General features: G+C 45.9%; 1 protein-coding gene across 1 annotated transcript; it reads right to left on the bottom strand.

Moving 5' to 3' along the window:
- Positions 1-380: 380 nt before the first annotated feature.
- On the bottom strand, positions 381-16,792 carry GRHL1 (grainyhead like transcription factor 1). Its single transcript, XM_019613272.2, has 8 exons — positions 16,609-16,792; positions 11,784-11,871; positions 9,491-9,630; positions 8,059-8,096; positions 7,869-7,957; positions 6,040-6,125; positions 4,281-4,345; positions 381-3,033 (listed from the first exon to the last, which is right to left on the bottom strand). The coding sequence occupies exons 3-8, from the start codon at positions 9,608-9,610 to the stop codon at positions 2,919-2,921; spliced, it is 513 nt and encodes a 170-aa protein (XP_019468817.1). The 5' UTR covers positions 9,611-9,630; positions 11,784-11,871; positions 16,609-16,792; the 3' UTR covers positions 381-2,918.
- Positions 16,793-18,783: the final 1,991 nt, after the last annotated feature.

Here is an 18,783-nt window from a genome sequence, read left to right as displayed (position 1 = left end):
AGCCGGGGCTCCAGAAGGCAGCCGACGGGGAGGGAGGGCCGGCCGGGCGCACACGGGGACACGAGGCTCCCAGCTCCACGCCGCAGCTCAGGCCCGGGCTGTGAGCGGAGCCCAGCAGTGCGCGCTGCCGGCAGTGAGTCATACAGCATCCTGAGTCGGCAAGGGCAGCCCCGGCTCCGCACAGCACCGCCCCGAACCCAAAGCCCAGCTCTGAGAGCGCTGTTCAAACGCTCCTTGTAGTGCAGCCGCTCGGGGCCGTGCCCGCAGCCTGTCCCTACCCCCAGTTTCCCTCCCCGCCGGCCCCGCGCCGTTCCCTCGGCCCTGTCGCTGTCGCTGAGGCCGGGAAACGCAGCCGTTCTCACTGCGCAGAAGACTCAGCGTTAGAAATGAACATATAAAATTTAATAGCTTGGTTTAAAATACGTTTTCAATTAAAAAAACAGCAGGCAAAACCAAAAATCAGTTCCATAACACATACATGAGGTTGCTGCTACAGAGAAGACCCGTGTCCCAGAGAGCCTTAGAGGAAAACAATCGGCAGATTTAGTTCACATACTTCATTACACAGTAAAAAAGAAATAACGGTTGTGTCAACCCTACCCCTACAGAGACCCTAAACTACTTCCCTGACCCCAGATTGAGTTTCTGTAATAGAACTTCCATTTTCAATACAAATGTGTCAATATATACGGATTCTATGTACCAGGTTTAAAAAATCCCCTTGCAGCAGTGCCCGTAACTCACAAGGGAAGCCCAATGGAGGGCAGGGCCACGCCAGCTCACTCCAGGCCCAAGCAGGCTGTTAGCAGGTGCGAGCAGGAGGGCTGAGAGAGGGAAGGAGGGGGAATGGGATGCTTGGGGTCGGCCCGAGCATAAATCCCAAAATACCACAGTTCACCTACGTCATAAAATAATAACAAAATATATGGCGGGAAGGGACTTCAAGTCAGAAACCTCATCTCAGCACCAGGGCAGGATTAACTGTACCCCCAGCCATCAGGGTATGTTATCCAGCCTGGCTCTGGAGAGCTCTGATGCCAAAGGCCACAGCCCTCCCTGGGCAACCTTCTCCATCTGCAACCTGAATTTCTGCAACGTAAGCCCACCACAAGGAGTGGGAGCACACATCAACACGTTTGGAGACTCCGCTCCCTCAGCCCTGAGCTCCTGGCAGGACAGCAGTGGGAAGGGCGGCCCAAAGCAGGGCACCGTGCTGTGCCTGAGGCTCCCTCAGAGCCCAGTGGGACACCAGGCAAGGCTCAGGCATTCTGCAGCCTGTGCTTCTGTCTGTAAAACTCAGCGTGGCATCTACGCCCTTTTCCAAACAGCAGCATGATGCAGCCAGACAACACTGGGTTACCACTCGCTGATGGCTCAGGGGACACACGAACCATTCAGCAGAATCACGTCCTACTTTGCCAGCCTGCTTCTCCAGCCTGTCCAGGTCAACTCAGGGCAATGCATGTCCAACCCCCCCAGCTTTGTGCTGCAAACCTCCCATTAACGCAGACCACTGCCATCACCACCAGTCCCAGAACTTCCTACCTGCTCACATCCCACCCTGCAGTGCAGGTGGCTGCAGCCATTACTGTGCATCTCTCCCTTGCTGCTAACCAGAGGGCACTTTCACTTCCTAAGCACAAAGGCACAATGAGTAAGCACTATAGAGCTTATTGCAGTGGCTGGTTTTGGAGTTTTTTTGGAGGTTTCTGGCAGCTGAGACCAGACTGACTGCTGCTAGCAACTGCCCTCATTGATCCAGGGCCCCTGCTGCACTACCCAACATCTTGCCAAGCACTGGACTTCCCCACACTGAACTGCTGCCACAGGGCTTGGCAGAGGTCTGGGGGAACCCTAAGCACACACTGCCACAGACAGAAATCCACCCTGCAGGAGACTTCCTGACCCCTCAAAGTGAGGTTTCAAGGAACCTGAATGTGCTCAGCTTTTCTTGGGCACGGCCTCAGCCCAGACCACCCTGTGGGCAGCAGGACACCACTGCTCAGAGCCAGGACAGGCAGGAGACAGAGCCTTGCTGTCCAGAGGGGTTGAGGAGAGCTGCTACCCTTCCCTCCACACAGGAAAATGCATGCTGAACAAGGGCTCTCCGCGTTCTACGAACGTACCGATGTGTGCTCACCTTTGGTGCATGTTAAGGCTTTGTCCTTTTTTTTAAATAGCTACGTTAAATATCTGTTTTCTCTGTATATGGCATCCTTTTAGATGGGCTTCTTTGCATATATTCATGGTATATACACAAACACCATATTTTATATATATTATATATCACTTGTATGTACACATTTACAAACCTTCAAAAATATATTGCACTTATATACAATATAGCTTCATCTGATGAGAGTTCACACAGTTACTAAGGCGAGTTCTTCATAAGCAAGGCAGTATTACATTCCCCCCCAGTGACACAAGTGATTTCAACAACCTGCCCTGATAAAGAGTAAACATTATGATGACTTTTCTCCAACCTGCACGCAATTCCTACCAGTTTCAGTCAGTAGTTTTGCAGCTCTACTTAACAGAAAACAGTCCAGTAAAACGCTATTAGCTGATAACAGGCTCAATCGTGGGTACCGAATAGATAAATAAGACATCACCACTCTAAAAGGCCACCTTCCAAGGGTTTCCCCTCCCTTATCTACTAGTCTTTTATACATGCTCTATTTAATTGCTGTTCTTTGCTCACTGGTTTCAAGTGCAAATAAGTTCATGAGCATTACAACGTTCTCTAGAAAGAACAGAGACAAAGGTATCAAGCAAAAACACTTCTCTGATCCCCAGACCAAGTCAACACCTGACTTGCTCCTGGAGAAGGTGATCAGTGTTTTACCCAACACACTACATTATGGGAAAATGATCACTTGAGATCTGTGCTTAAAATCCACAGAGGATCCGTGATCTTAGATCTCAGTGAGAGTCAGCTTGTAAGATCCTCCAACTTCTTCAATCTGCAACTGGAAGGTATCTTCATTAGAGTAGTGTTTCACAATGTTATCATCCATGTTGACCAGAATTCTAGAAAAATAAGATAAGTTGGGGAAATATTAGAGTTCTAAATGCCAAAGACAGCAAAGGAACACTCAAATCTCACAGCAGTGAGACTGTCCAGAGGTAAGCTAAGACTCCTGCCCGCCTGCATTGAATCTTCACCTGCCATAGCAAATCTAGCTGCTCTCACCCAGACCTGCCACCAAGGATTGAAGCCACACTTCCCAGCTGAAGGAAAGCTTGAAATGTAGCTCCTGAACTGGGAGGGAAGGAGATCTCAGAAATGGCACAAATCCCATCAGATGCTGAACACGGTTTAACAGCGTTGGGGCTCTGAACTGGTTTGTTTGACAGTTACAAATAATCAGCAGTTACAAATAACCCCTGCAGAGCTCACAGAAATTGAAGAAATTGCTGGTATGTGGGCACTTCTTTTATTCGCCAGAATAACTTGTGTGTATGTAAAGGCGTGTTCACACACTGAAACACACAGAACTGTCCTCTGCAGTAATTTAGCTGCCGTCAATTCCAAACTCTTGCAGTTAATTCTGGTGTGGCAATTCTGCTATAAAAGCACTACTACTACTTGAAATTACGTTCCAAAAGTGATTAAATTTTTCTGGTGAATTAATTTTTCTGGGCAAAGGGGCTTTGGGAAAGAAGCTAAGAAACTGAAGTGACTTTGGAGAAGGACCAAGAAAATTACTAAAAGATGAAAAGGAAAAATAAAGGCACGTTCATGAACTCAACTATGAATTCAAGGACTGTGGCCTTTGCAGGGAACAGGTATTGCACAAGTAGGGTTTTTTTTCAATGTAGCACACACACACAAAAAAAACAGGTTTAGAAATTCGAGCCAAATATAGACAGTGAGCACAGTTAACCATTCAAACAATTTAGCATGGGTTCAAGTAGGTTCTTTGTCACTTGGAGTCGTTAAAAAAACTGAACTCTTATCTGGCATGATCAAGTCTGATTCAAATAGCAGTCAATTCCAAGACCAATGCAAGTGCAATGACTTGCATTTACAGAATAAGTCCAACTGTTCAGCTCTACAGGACCCTTATACTTTATTGCTCTATGAATTAGATGGGAACAGGATTAGTTCAGGGCCTGAACACACACACACACACACACATACACACACACACACACACACACACTCATGATATTTGCATACATGCAGTGCACAGAAAGAGTTAAAGCAGATTTGCCTACAGGTTTGAAAGAAAGGAGCTCATGTTCTCAGAGTTGCCCCAAGGATACGTACTCACCCTTTTTTACATTTTTTGAAGATTTTTCCTATTTTATCAAAAGGAACATCATACTTGTCAGATATCTAGAACAAAAGAAAGAAAACATCTGTAAAGCAAGGAGACTGCTAAGACTGCCTTTCACTTACTTCAGTGCAAAACACTCAATTATGATCTAAACCTGGGCTCTGATTCTTGATCTAGCAACTCCCTGCTGACTCAACAAAGAGCCTACACTGAGAGAACAACAACACTGCACCCTCCCTGGGCTCTCTGGTCTCTTACTGTATTGAAAGCCATTTTTGAAGTCAGTATCAGAGAGATCAGGTAAAAACTACTCATCACAGTGGCTGATATAGGAAGAAAGAGCAACAAAGCAAAAAACTGTGTTAAAGACAAAATGATCACAAATTTCTGCCTCAGCCATTTGAGTGTCCATAGCCTCAAAGCATGGCTTGTCAGCATACAAATACACAAAGGCAACCACGTCTGATTTACTTTGGCAAATTACTCTATTGAATCAACAGCAAGCACCAAACCAGTGTGCTCTTTCAGGGCACAAAAGCATGTGATGGGTTCTCCAAACTGTATTTGTGAGCTTTTGATTCCCTGTTATGAGAAGTCTCAGTGAAACTGCAGAGGTACAGTTTTACTTCAGGGCCCCTGAGCCTTCACCCCCTCTACCTGTCAGTCACTCTCCAACCTGCGTGTGCTGGCAAAGCCTGTGTGCCCCAGCACACAACAGCTTGAGCTGCTCCCACGATTAGCCATCAATAAAGTTCCTCTTCTGCCTCATATTCCTCACCCAGATTTGTAGAGGAGAACAGGCCAAGAACATCACATTCCAAAGCACCACGGGCAGGAAAGGGTCTCATGTTACAGAACCATCTCTGGTCCCAAAGAGAAGGCAATACCTGGCTGTACAGCCCTGAGGCCTCTGTCTTCCAAGCCTCCACGAGGCATTAGTCACAGAATGATGGTTAGAAATGGCAATTCTGAGCTAGTGCCAAGCATGACATCATTCCCCAGAGTTATGCTCTGTACTTCCCTTGCAGCATTACAGCAGCAGGAGTAAGTGGAAGGCTATTTTGGAAGTCAAGCACCAGAGAATAATTTCACGCTTGTGTGCACAGATACATAAAACTGTCCAAGCACACTGCCCTGTTCTAAGCTGGGGCTTAGAAATAGCTCCTCCCTAGCAGTCTGCAGAGGGGAAGGAAGGCCCCCAAACAAGGCTTTCACACAGAAATAAACCCAAGCCATTGAACATGCTCTGGAAATTGCTCCACATCCTAATTCAGCTTTTATCTCTGCCACAAAAGTCATTCCAAGTGGGAGCCCACTGCCTTTTTTTTCCCCTCAAGAAAAAGACCTATAAACTGCTTGCTGCTGCCACGTGCCCAGAACAGAACCTGCATGCAGAGCAAGCCCAGAGGTCTGTCTTTCCAGCACTGCCTAGCTGTTTGTGACTCTTAAGCTCAGATTTTCAAGGAAGGTTAAGAAACACCTTCTTACACCCAGATCTCATGTGTGTGGAATAAGACATTTAAACAGGAAGCTTCCAAAAGCCCCTTCAACAATGAACTAAAGCATTATTTATATTAATTTCCCCTTTACTGAAAGAGCATTGGCCTTCTGCATTTCCAGAAGCAGCAGAGATACATGGACACAAACTGCAATCAGCATTCTAAATCCTACGACTGTCCTTCACACACTGACTGGGCCACTCGCTTTTTCCTCAAGCAGGAGGCAAGGACTACAAATCAGCCTTCATACTTACAGCTTCCATTAGGCCTTTCAGAGATGGTGTCTTTAACATAAGTGCATCAAAGACTTCCTCTGATTCTTTTCGGACATAAAGCAACACTGAAAAGCAAATCGCAGAGAGGAATTAACTGCACAGTTGATTCTCATCAAAGACCTGTATATGACAGTGGCCAAATACGGAGCAATATGGACTAAGGGTCTCATGAAGAGAAGTACATACTTACACCTACCATACACTGAAGATGTACAGCTAGGTTAGCTCAAAAGGCACTCTTCATGCACAAAAATACTGCATGCTTACATGTCAAACACCTTCATTCTCAAAATTCAGATTTTTCACTACCTGATATTTTGTCTATTTTTTTGAAAGATTACATTTAAAACACAGAAAGGAAGAATGCAAAACATGGAGTTTTGAGAATCTAGCATCCCTTCATGTCCCTACCATAAGATTTTTCACAATTAACCGATTTGACAGACACCATCACTGTAGGTGAAGCCAACTTGGTCACCTCCTCGTTTTATAATTATTTATTTGTACACCCCCCCTCCTCCTACATTATCTCATCTGTCTCCCCTCTCCATGCCACATTTGAGGAATACCCTCTCCAGCTCAGCTGACACACACTACAGGCTCTCTTTCCTGCTAGGATGGGAAGCAAAGAATAAGAAACCCAATTAGGTAAGTATCTCTAGCGTTCTCAAGCTAGCAGAGTCATTGTATGTAGCATCAGCCTCATTAAAAACTGCATTAAGGCTGAGGAATAAGCCATAAGAGCAAAAAAAGCTTGGACTAGAACGGCTTTGCTGCCTTTAATCCATCTTCTAATGACTAGGTATTGCAAGCTGGATTGTTTACAAGGGTTCATTAGCTACACGCCTTTGACACGCCTGCAATACAGCACAATTACTGGTATAAGTTGAACAAGGTGAGCTAAGGACAGCACCTTGATTTCCTCTGCTAGAGGGAGATTCTGAACAAGAACTGTAGATTTTTAAATGAAGAGAGCATAAACACTCTCAGTAACAGCACAGGTAGGACATTAGAGCAGTCAACATAGAGATATTCCCGTGGGTCTCATTTTATTGCACACAATCAAGAGAAACCAAGAGGTCACACTTCCTTTTATAAAATCCATCATTTCCAATTAGTTTACACAGACTACCAAAGTACAGCCCCATTCAGGTCAAACTCGCAAAGTGGAAAAGGTTAAACCTAGCAAGTTTAATCTTCATCTTTTAATCCTTTAAGCCTTGCCATGGTCTTTCCATACCCAGCTGTCATCAGGCAGGCAATCCTCTATGCCTCCTCCAAAAGGGAACTCTCATTTTCCTTCATGACACCACAGTAACGTCCAATTCCACGAAGTTCAAAGATAAAATAGGTTTAAAAATCAATAAAATATGTTCTCATTTTGCTTCCTTGTGGTGAACAGCCCATCTTCCAACACCATGGAAAATGCAACAATTTTATATCCAGAAGCAGCTCTTGGCACTGAAATGTCAAATTGCCATGAAAGAGTTTCTGGTATTTTGTAATTAATTATCTGGTAAACTTTCTGCTCAAAGGATTGGAACACTGCTCAATACCTCTGCACCTTTCCTTACACAAAATTCAAAAGCAGGCGGTGTGTGAGCTGGCAGAAAACCCCCAAAATTCTCCCACGGCAAAAAGATTTGTGAAACTGAACTATCATCTGATACACGTGTACTTTCCATTATTAGTCAAAACAAAAAGGTCAGGATAAAGTATACTACAAAATGAAACAATCTCAGAGGCATCTCTCTACCCTGATGGACAAACTCTCCGATAATGCAGTCTTTGAAAGGAGAAAGTAATACCTCTTTTTGGTTCTTCTATTCTGGCCATTTTGTTTGGAGTAGCAATGAAGTCCTCTTCACCAATGTAACCTCCTCTCTTCAGGCTGGAACTGTCATTGATAGAGCAAAATGTTAGCCACAGTACAATTACAGGGACTTACCTCCTTTCCAAGGGCAAAGTTTCAGGAGTCTGAAAAAGCACAGCTCTTACCTTTCACCTTCTAGCTCTTCAGAAGCAACAGGAAGGACCTTTTAAAACAAAGAAATATTTTCTTGAAATATGCAGAAAACCATAGAGTGATTTAACTAGCTAGTGAGACCTAAAAGCATATTCTGTCCTCTGAGAAAACTACACAGTAGTCTGAGCTCCACAAAACAAAGTCACGTGAAGACACACCATTTGGCTCGCATAACATGGTCCTGCCAGCAATACACTTCCCATCCCTTCAAGCGTTAACTGCTAACAGCAACTTTGCAACAGTTTTGTTTACATTGAAGAGTCATTGCCATTGAGCAATTCTGCTGTATCCCACACAAGCAAAGGTCCAACAGTGACAAGTTTTTGTTCTAGCAGAGAGAACCCCTAAATCCACAGTAGGAAGTGCAGGGGATAGGCAGTTGGCTCTCTTGCTCAACTGACTGATAAACACAGCAGTACAGGCTACAGGGGAAAAAGAGGCTGTCAAGAAGGCAGCCAGACACACCTTTACTACAGACACATCTTACTACAAGTAAGATCCTTTGATTCAAGCAAAAAAACCATCACCTTCATTTTAATAAACAGATAGTGCTTTTGCTCAGGGTTGTGCAAGCTTTACCCAGAACTGGAATTCATTTCCTCTTTATCTTTCTGTATCAAACAACACTTAGACTCAATCTTTCAAAAGCCAGTAAGTATCTTCTTTACCACTTTTCCTTCAGAGAAATTGGAGGGTCTCAAATGCTAAGGATGGGAATGCACAAGAGCTAACTAGTTCTCTGTCTAGGCTAACGTAGTCTTTCAACAGTACTTAAAGCTTATGGATACAAGTTTATTCTGATTCTCCATTAGGAATTGAGGCAACTGTCTTAAAAAAGTAACACTGATATTCTATTAGAGCATGCCAGAACTCTAAACACAGGAAGACTGAAGATTCTGAAATTTGGTTGCACTCATTTTTTCCCTTCCAGCTTCCTGTCAGCTGGGACTTTCCAGGAATGCTGAGGCAGGGTGCTCTGGCAGCAGATCACAGAGCTGACACGCTTGCCAGCTCCACAAAACAGCTTTTCACTCTGCAGCAGCAGGCTGCAGAAGCCTGAAGTCTACAGCAGCACAGCAGAAAGCCAGCAGACTTTACAAGAGAAAACCAGCTGCAGTTCCTTCTGTGAACTCTCAGCTGGAAATGCTTTGGAAAAATCATTTCAGGTCCTTAACAACAGTAGCTCACAGGAAAATAATTTATTCAGAAAACATCCCCAGTTAAGTCCAGCCAACACATCTAGGAGCAATGTCTCTTGCTCATGTAAGACTCAGCCTGTGTTTGTTTACAGCATCCGTGCAGACAGTCTGGTATTTCATATTAACAGAAACACACAGCATCCTAGACTTCTTGCAAATACACCCCATAGCACTCATCACTCCTACACCCACAGGCTTTACTTACATGAGCACCACGCTGCAGATTTGCAAAGTGAACATCAGGAATGAAGAGGACTGGCTGGGTGTCTAAATCCATGAAGGGCTTGAAGATAGTGATGTCCGTCCGCTTATGTGAGGGAAGCATTGGCACTTTGACATCAGAAACTGGAGAGAGACCAAAGGCTGGGTCAGAGGACAGTACAGACAGCGAGGATGGTGCAGGCAATGATGAGGCTGAAGCTTTCCCACATCGCTTAAAAGGCACACACGAGGCTGCTGAACAAGAGTACCCAATAGTCAGGGTCAAAGGGAGAAGGTTCTGTAGTAGAGGAGTTTGAACCTGGGTTGTCTTGGGTGAGGGGGCCTGGACTCCAGCAGAACAGCAGAGAACGAATTCCCTCTAAGTGAACTGTCTGACTGCATTTGAGTATTAAGCTGGGCTGCAGGGTGGTCTGACCACTAACCCCAACAGAAAAACCTAGGTCTTCCATATACCAAGTGGAACAGAGAACAAAAGCTGTTTAAAGCCCCCCCTCCCCCTTCTGCTTAACCAATCCCCCACAGTGGGCTGCTGAATTTCCCACACCAGAACGGCGGAAAGAAGAGAAAGAAGGAAACAGACTGCCACCCACACAGCTGGGCACCTCTCCAAAGTCAGTATTAAGAAGCATGTTTGCTCTGAAGAGATGCACAAATATGCTCACGAGTTGCATTTCCATTTCATACTTCTCAACTTATATTCTTCATTTCATCATTCACCCTGATCACCCCCAGGCTGCCAGACCCCACGTCATCCCCCACCAGCACACAGAGGACTTCAGCTCTCACCGCACACCAGTGAAGTGATACAAAGCACAGTGCTCATCCACAAAAGCCCATTTGGGGCAGAGTGAGGCAGGAGGTGCCTCAAATTGCTGTTCTGATATGGTCATGTCAGAACCACAGATTTCCACTTAATTACCACATGGAAACTCTTACACTTTGAGTCAAACCAACTGCTAGCAAAGCACTTCACCTCTCACGTCTCCGATCAGAAAAACTTTTTTTTGCCTTCTAAAGACTTTTCAAAGACTGCTCAATCCCTGTAAAATAATTGTTTTGACCAAAAGTCAAAATTTCTGCTGTTGCTAAGTCCACATGCATATGGTTTCAGTAATCCCAGAGGTGGGTACAACAGCTTATGTCTTAGAGCAATTAAAAACTCCTAACATAAAAACTAAACAGCAGTGCATTGTACTTTCCAGGAAAATCAAGGTCTCTCCAGGTTAAGCTTAGGAAATTCTCACTAGAAAGCAGCTTCTGTACAATCATGAGATCCTGTAAATTGGTATTGAAACTGAGTTTTCACCTTCCAGCAGTCTTTTGAGAGCCACTGAGGCAACTACATTTGTGAAATGCTAGCAGTGTGTTAAAGCTGCCTTTTACGTAGGGGAAAACAAATCAAAACACATCCCTTCAACGTTCGCCCTTGAGCAAAAGGGTTCCCTCAGAGCATTACCTTCTTCTGAAGCTGCTCCAGCAGCCCATACCTGCTGCGTCAGGAAAATCCTGCCCAACAAGCTGTGAGATGCCTGCCTGTCCAACCAGTTGGACTGCTAATAGCACAGCTCTGATAAGCAAGGGAGAGCACACGTCTGCCCCATTAAAGGGAGCATAGGGAGACGTGTTCTCTAAGCAGCTCTGTTAGCCAATAACAAGCCACCAAAACATAGGATCTGTTGCAGTCAAGATACATAAACCTCACCTGCAGCAGCCAAGGGGAAGATACTTAGCAGGAGGCAGCTCCGCAGCCTTTGTGTACTGAGAATGCTGAGATCTTCACATCACTCATGTGTATGGAAACAATTTCTACTGAAAATACTAAATAAGGATGGCTTTGCTCTGGAAGAGTGAGCACAGGGCTGGGAGGCACAGACTCAAGCTTGCCACCAACTTGCTGCACAGCTGTAAGCACCTTCCAACATACGTTAAAGCTTAAGTTTAAGATCAAGTTGGAAATGTTAAGAACAGCTCCAGCTCATGTGGACACCTCAATCTACAGGGGCTGCAGCAAGCGTCCAAACATCGTACACATCTCGTCACTTCAACTACTGGTAAATGTGCACCAGGATCCTGTCTTGGACAGGAAAAATTACGTGAAGTCCGAAATGACTCAGTAATTTGTTAAATGCAATTAATGATCCATAAACAAGAGCTTAAAACAAAACCAACTTCACAGGGGATTAAAAAAAATTGACTTAAGAGTACTACTACAGAAATTATTTGTAAACGAAATGAGATCTAACATTTAAAATACTGATGGAATAATTTCTACTTACAGGCATTCAACTGAGAGCTGGGGTCAGTGCACTTGCCTTTTCTTTTGCTTTGCTTTCGTTCTTCATCCCTGATCTTCCTTTCTGCTCCCTGCCAAGAGATTAAGGGAAGTGAGTGGGGTTTTTTAGTTTGTTGTTTTTCAACTGCAGAACAGGAACAGATTCTTCCAGAGCTGTGCTTGCAGAGGTCAGCTCCAGGGTACCTGAGATGCAACTCCACCTGCATGCCAACACTGAGATCTCCCAACGTTTACTTTCAAATCTAATGAACTCCAGCAACCACACACAAGGTGCCATTATTTCCTTTTCTTTCAAGTCAGATAGAAATAACAATTGTATGAAGCATAACAAGATACACCTGAAGTGTTTGAAACACAAGAAACTTTCAAGTCCTCCCAATTTAAGAGTTCACAAGATAATCAGTGAGCATTGATCTAAAACATCAAGGCACGCTCAGATCACCAAGTACAAGATACCTTCCTGCATGCTGCATGTGGAGTCAGCAGCAGCTATACAAGCTCTACAGTCTAAAGCTGTAGACATCCATCGCTTTAATGAAGGCATTATTTCTTTTTCCTTTGCATCGGCACTGGGCTGTGGTGGAAGCCACAAAGACCAAGCTGGGTTGCTGCCCACATAGCTCCTGGCACTTCACCCCAAGCAGCAGTGAGGACACCAAGTCAAGGTAGGTGCAGACAGCTACAACAGAGAATCACTTTCATTCCTCCAGCTCTGAACAGAATCCCACGTGACTGTGGGTTAGGGCAGGGACGTCACACAGCCAGCTGCAGGAAGCGACTGGCCCAAAGTAGCTACTCAACACTCAGTTGGGGTGCTGCCATCAGACCACTGCCCCAGATGGAGCGTGCAAGCTCTGTCCTCCTGTAAAACAGAGTAACGGTTATCTGGCCACAGAGGAATTACAGAAAGCCATCACTGCTTCTTTCTAGCCCTGCAGAGCTGCCAGTAAAACACCCACATCGTTGTGTAGAGCAGAGGAAGAACAGATTAGCTACAGCAGACACAATATCAAAAAACATGTGGCAGTAAGGTCCAAAATAGTACCTAATACATAGCATGTGAGAAAGGCAACAGCCCTCCTAACCTCACAGTAAATCCACACTCTATGGGCAGCACCATGCTAACACCTGCAACGTTGCAGCAGGCATGTCTGCACTAGCAATTAAAAGGAAGATTCACCTACATATTTGATGTGCACCAACACATACCACCTCTTCGCCCCGCTGGCAGCAGGGACACAAGTAGTTTCATGACAGCTGTTGTGAAAAAAAAACAAGAAAGTTGCTGATAAAGACAAGCCCGCTGCTGGCTGCAGCTGGCCCCATAACACCAACAAAGGCTCCACCAGGACAGGGAGGACACCCACCCAAACTCCAGATGGACCCATTTCCTCTTTGTGGCTTCTGTCACCAGAGGAGTTGCAGCATCTCAGCTCAGCAGCGGAAGTTGGTGGCAGAAAGATTTGGCTCCTGCCCTGTGTTCTCCACCTTTCGGATGCAATTACTGAAGTTCTGCTCCTCAGACTTTATGCTATGGAACAGCATTGTCTTCAGTGCCAAGAACATACAGATCCACTGACAGGATTTGTATGCATTTTGAGGAAACCTCCTTTGACCTCTCCCTTACTGCACGGTCACAGAGCTTTGTTATACAGTCAGCTGGGTTTTCCCTAGGTCCCTGCATCACCTCAACTGCTTCAACGACAGGCTCTTCTGGTTTGTCAGCTTGTTACTAAGAGCCAGGGGAAGGAAATAAAAAACAAGGATACTGGAATCCCATATTCTGCAGTTATGGAGTAAGTGTGCTCATAAAAAAAAGATCTTCCCAACTTCCTCACCAGCCTGAAATGCAAGATTTCACACTCTTGCCAACACGCTAAAGGCTGCAGGATTTTCCTTTGTTGTTTCTCCTCCCTTGTGTAACGGGTTCTTGGGCTGTCAAAGGGAAGCTGTGCTCTGGAGAGCCATCATTCCTCCCTCCTGCAGCAAAATACAACTTACATGATAAGCAACAGCTGCACAGGGATAGGGTGCAAAGCTATGACACGGTCAAAATAGAACAGGCTTCAGGACACCACTGGGCTGCCTTGCTCCTGCCCACCTGCTGGGTACAACAGACGTGCTCTGAGATGTCCCCAGCCCCTCTTGTTTAGGTAGAGCTCTGGCAGCCTGCTCGCAATGTGGAGGAGCTGCCCCTGTGGGACAGGCTCACCCCAGCCAATAGCTGGGCATCCTGCCCACGTGCCTGGCATATCCCCATATCTGACAATGTAGTGAGGATGCTCGGCTGGTGGAGAAACGTCACTACAAGAGACTTCTGCTACTCTCTTGTTCATGGAAACTAGGGCAAAGGGACGTGGAGACGTGAGAGCACAAGGGATGCTGAGCCAAAGGGGTCTAATAACAGCACATCACTGTTGAAAGCCAGCTGGAGGCTCGAGCTGTGACCCATGGCATGCAGGGGGGGTTGGAGAAATAACACTTCTCACAGGTCCTTGTGGCTGGCCCTTAGCATCTCTCATCTCCTTGCTGCTGGGTTCATGAAGTAGGTCAGAGAAGAAGAGATCTAATAGGAGGGGAAGCTGCTGACTGCAGAAGCATTAGCAATTCTAGGGAGGGATTTACTGGGCTGGGACAGAGGCAGAAAGCGTTGTCCCCTCTCACGCACTCTGCACCAGCACAGCCTGTTCCCAGCCAACTGCCTCACCTCCATGACCTCTTCTTTCAACAACTCACTGGTTTCAGTACCCCATAAAAGCCCTCTCACTGCACGGCCATAGCAGCTCCCAAAGGACACCACCAGCAATAGTCTGTGAGAGCATGTATTTAACTGTCCCTTGCCCATGCAGCACTCAGCTGCGTCCTTGAGGTCTCCCTCTGACAGACCACCCCCATCCCTGGTAGCCCAAGCACTTCTGTGACAAGCCTGAACGAAGCCTGCACTGTGATGCACTGCAGAATGGCAACATTCTCTGTTCAGCTCCTGAAGCCACGTGGGAGATAAGATGCAACCCAAGCATGGTGGGCAGCTTTGGGCTCCTTCCACGCGGAACACGAAGAGCAGAAATGCCAGAAGAAACTTCATCTCACAGGCAGCAACCAAAAACCAGAACCAAGTAGCAGCAGCCTTGCCTGCCCCACAGGTTCCTCCTTTCCTGTGCAAAGACGATCACACTGCATTAACACAACTGCTTGGCCTTCCATAGAAAATCTATGAATTCATACACATAAAACAGCAGAGCACTGCCATGCCAGTGCCTAGGTTTGATGTGATGTCAGGCATGCCTTAGGTGGAATTGAGTGGGTCTACAGAGCTGCTGGGTGGCCACAGCACAGCTATTTTGTGCTGTTTTTTTCTCCCCCTTTCCCTCCAAAAATTCTTCACTGTATAGAATTGGTTCCCCAAGAAGAAAATGGGTAACAGCAAACCTGCAGGCAAAGGGTGGCAACAAACACTGTAAGGACAGTGATATGTGTGGATGACACAGTGATCTGCAGAGGAAGTAGCTCTGAGAACATTCATTAACTCCCTAGAAAGTTCATCATTGTCAAAAGTCTTCCCAAGAGGCACAGGAAGGAAGACAAATAAGCAGCTTTATAGTGATAACTGCAAGCAGCTTCTCCTAATATGCACAAAAGCAGAGAAGCCTTCATTACCAGTTACTTCATCAGGTTGAATATGAGGAAGCATTTCTTCTCAGAAGGAGTGATGAGGCACTGGCACAGGCTGTCCAGGGAGGTGGTGAAGTCACCATCCCTGGAGGTGTTCAATAACTGTGGAGATGTGGCACTGAGGAACGTGGCTAGGGGGCATGGTGGAGATAAATCAGTGGAGGGGGGAATGAGATTATCTTAGTGGTCTTTTCTAATTTTAATGATTTCATGATTCTGTTTAAAAACCAAAATGAACAATAAAACATAGCAGGTTATTACTAGGGTGCTATTAGCAGAGGCAGACTAGAGGGCTCCATAGATCTGGGGAGGTGGTAAGGGCAGAAAAAGTGAAATGGGACACTCATATTCCAGCAGCATGCCAAGGAAAGACTGCACATGATGAGATCAATGCCTGCTAGCTCAGGCCTCCAGAGGGAGGGTGTGAACCTATTCTCAGACCTGGGACTGCAGAGGTGTGCGAAATCTCCCTTGCAAACAGTCCTTCTGATGAAGAGAGGCTGGATGTAAAGAGAGCCCTCAGCCAAGTATGGTGCCAGGAAGGCAGAAATTCAGTGCAGCTCCCAGTGATGGACAGAGGGACTGGGGAAGTCATGCAGCACTCATGCCAGCCAGGAGAGCTCTTGGTCACTCTGGAAACAGTAACACTGCATATCACTTGTTATCATTCCTTGAAAGATTGTTCAGATTGGAGAAGGTTACAAAAACTGAGGAATCCTCCTTTGCAAACTCAGAGAAGCTTTACAACTGCTTTCAGCTCAGCTCCTGTAGCTTCCTTCCCCGTTTCAGGTAATCCATGACTGGGAAAGGTGTTAATTCTTGAGGTTAAATGCATGAAGCAGAGCAGTCAAATTACAGTACCTATCCAGCCTGTGAACAGACTTCACTACACTGCTGTATCCCATAGGGGCACAATGAGAACAGCTCCATTTTATGCTTAAAGAAGGGTCAACTTGACAACAAAAGAAAAGCATAATAAGAAAACACAAAGATATTTACAAGGGATTACGTGGTACAACTTGGGCAAAAATGAATGCCTTCACTTGTCCATATCAATTGCACTGTTCAAAAAAAAGCCTCCTAAGCTGAGGAGCAGCCTTTCCCAAAGTATCATTTGCACATTGATCTAACTTTACCTTGTCACAGAAGACTTTAATCTGGCAGTAGGCACGGTGCACAGGTTTGTTACTCCTGTTGTTGTAGCTGTAGGTGTCGATCTGAAGATTCAGGGGCAGGCCTTTAACTCCTTTCTGAGAGGAAAAATCTGTGCTGAGGCAGTTCACAGAGATGAAAACCTGCAGAAGAGGAAAACAGTACTCATCAGCAGTGTCACAGATTGCTCACTGGCCACTGAGCAACAGACTACATGACAAGTGGAGATCTAGATGCTGCTCTCCACCCCTACTTGCAGGGCTCTCTATCTTTGGAGATTTCAGATAAAAGTGCATGAGAGACATCCCTGCATTCCCAATTCTTTATCCAAATCACGACAGGGGCATAGTCACTTCATTAAGAGTAAATTTCAGTAAATTCTCAAGCTTTATGAGATCTCCATCCACCTTTCCTAGACATTTACATCAGGCCTTTCTCCAGACACAATGCTCATTATTGGCACATCTCAGAAGAAGTTGCTGGAGATACTGCAGGAACGCTGTCCCACAACTAATTGCTTACTTCTTTTGCTATTAAAGTGAAGCACCAGTCTGGCACTGTACAGAGAATTAGTGCCACCTTCCGGAGCCTCTCAGCATTGCAAAATCCCCTGTTCATTTGCAAGTAGTGTATGGGTTTGATCAGATCTGTGATTTTGCAAAGTGCTCATCAAAGGCTTCTCTGCGCAGGTTCTGCAACACCCTTCTCAAGTTCTGACACAATGGGGGAAATGGAAATGCACTACCTATCAACAGATTAGGATATGAGCTCTTACTCTTATATAAAACAGTACTATAAAAACCTAAAAAAAACAACCAAAGAACAGTGAGGCTGGCTGCCCAGTCGAGCACTGCTGAGCAAAACCCCTGGCACAACAGCCCAGCAAACAGCCACAGCCCCTTCGTCAGGACCTTGCCAGGTCCCACTCCTGCAGGGAAACTGAAACATGTGAAACTATTTCCAGTAAACATCAGCAATCCACAATCACCTGCATGGTGAGTTCCAGGGCCCGGAATGGGCAGAGAGAGGGTGCTGGCAGCGCTGCTAGGGTGAGCAATTGCTCCAAGGAGCCTGAAGAGATGCTCTCAGCTGCTCTGGGGCTGTGTAATCAGCTGCATGTGCAGCCTGGATAATTGTGCTCCCTGAGCACTGGTCTTGTTTGTATGAGAGAGTTAACTTTGCTGTCTGCATATTTTTACATCTTTTCCATTTTAAATATATGGACCCATGATGAATATTCACATGCAGCTCTCCTGTCTGCATGGGAAAGATGACTGCATGCTGCAAGGAAACACGCACCAGCAGCTGCTCCATGTCTCCCACAGCCCCAACATTCCTGCAAAACCCCTCCCTGGAGTCCCATACCACTGCACCCCAAGAGATTGAGCACTCACAAAACGGTGCCACATCTCCTCTGGCAAATTCAGGTCTGAATGTGGGGCACTCCACTGGAAGAGGCCCCCAGGCCCAGGCTTACCAGCTATGCAAAGCACGCACAGCACTCCAGGCAAGAGGCGGCAGCCTTGGCACAACAGCTACGTGCTGCTGCAGCACAACTGTGTGGGGATCTCATGGGAACTTGGGATCGGCTGTCAGATGACAAAGATTATCCTCCTACTTGAAACTCTCCTCATTTGATTAGTTCTGGCTTTGAAGAGTTGACTTCATTTCAATGCCATTTAAGTCTTCAGGACTCTGGGCGGGAGATGACAACTCAAACTTTCTTGTGCCTCTCTCAGAGCCTGACTTTGCCCATTTGTAACAAAACACCTCAGTTAAAAGGGATCGTCTGCTTCTCCCAACCCATCCTGCAACTCTGAGCCCCACTGTAAGCCTGAAGTTGCTTCAAATTCCACAAAAGGGGCACTTCAGAGAACTGCTTTTCTAGGTTGAGCTAACAGAGTCTCAGCCAGGTGCTTTGCTCAGGAAGATGTGACTGTACTCAGAGAGAAACACGGGGCTGGGTGAGTGAGCCAGCTCTGTGAGGCAGCTCCATCCCCACCCCACAAGTGCCAGAAGAAAGAAAAACGTAACCGCAGAAGTTGCTCCACGTCTTCAGCCTGCTGAGCAAGATTCCTTTTCATGTGTCCAACCTATTTTCCTAAGGGCAGTTCCGCATTCTCAGCTATATTAAGATTTGCTGTTACTTTGAAAAAAAA

This window comes from Meleagris gallopavo, chromosome 2 (assembly GCF_000146605.3).
Source record: "Meleagris gallopavo isolate NT-WF06-2002-E0010 breed Aviagen turkey brand Nicholas breeding stock chromosome 2, Turkey_5.1, whole genome shotgun sequence".
NCBI classification, from domain to species: Eukaryota; Metazoa; Chordata; class Aves; order Galliformes; family Phasianidae; genus Meleagris; species Meleagris gallopavo.
The sequence above is the reverse complement of the archived record's forward strand: the minus strand, read 5'-3'. Positions and strand labels throughout refer to the sequence as shown.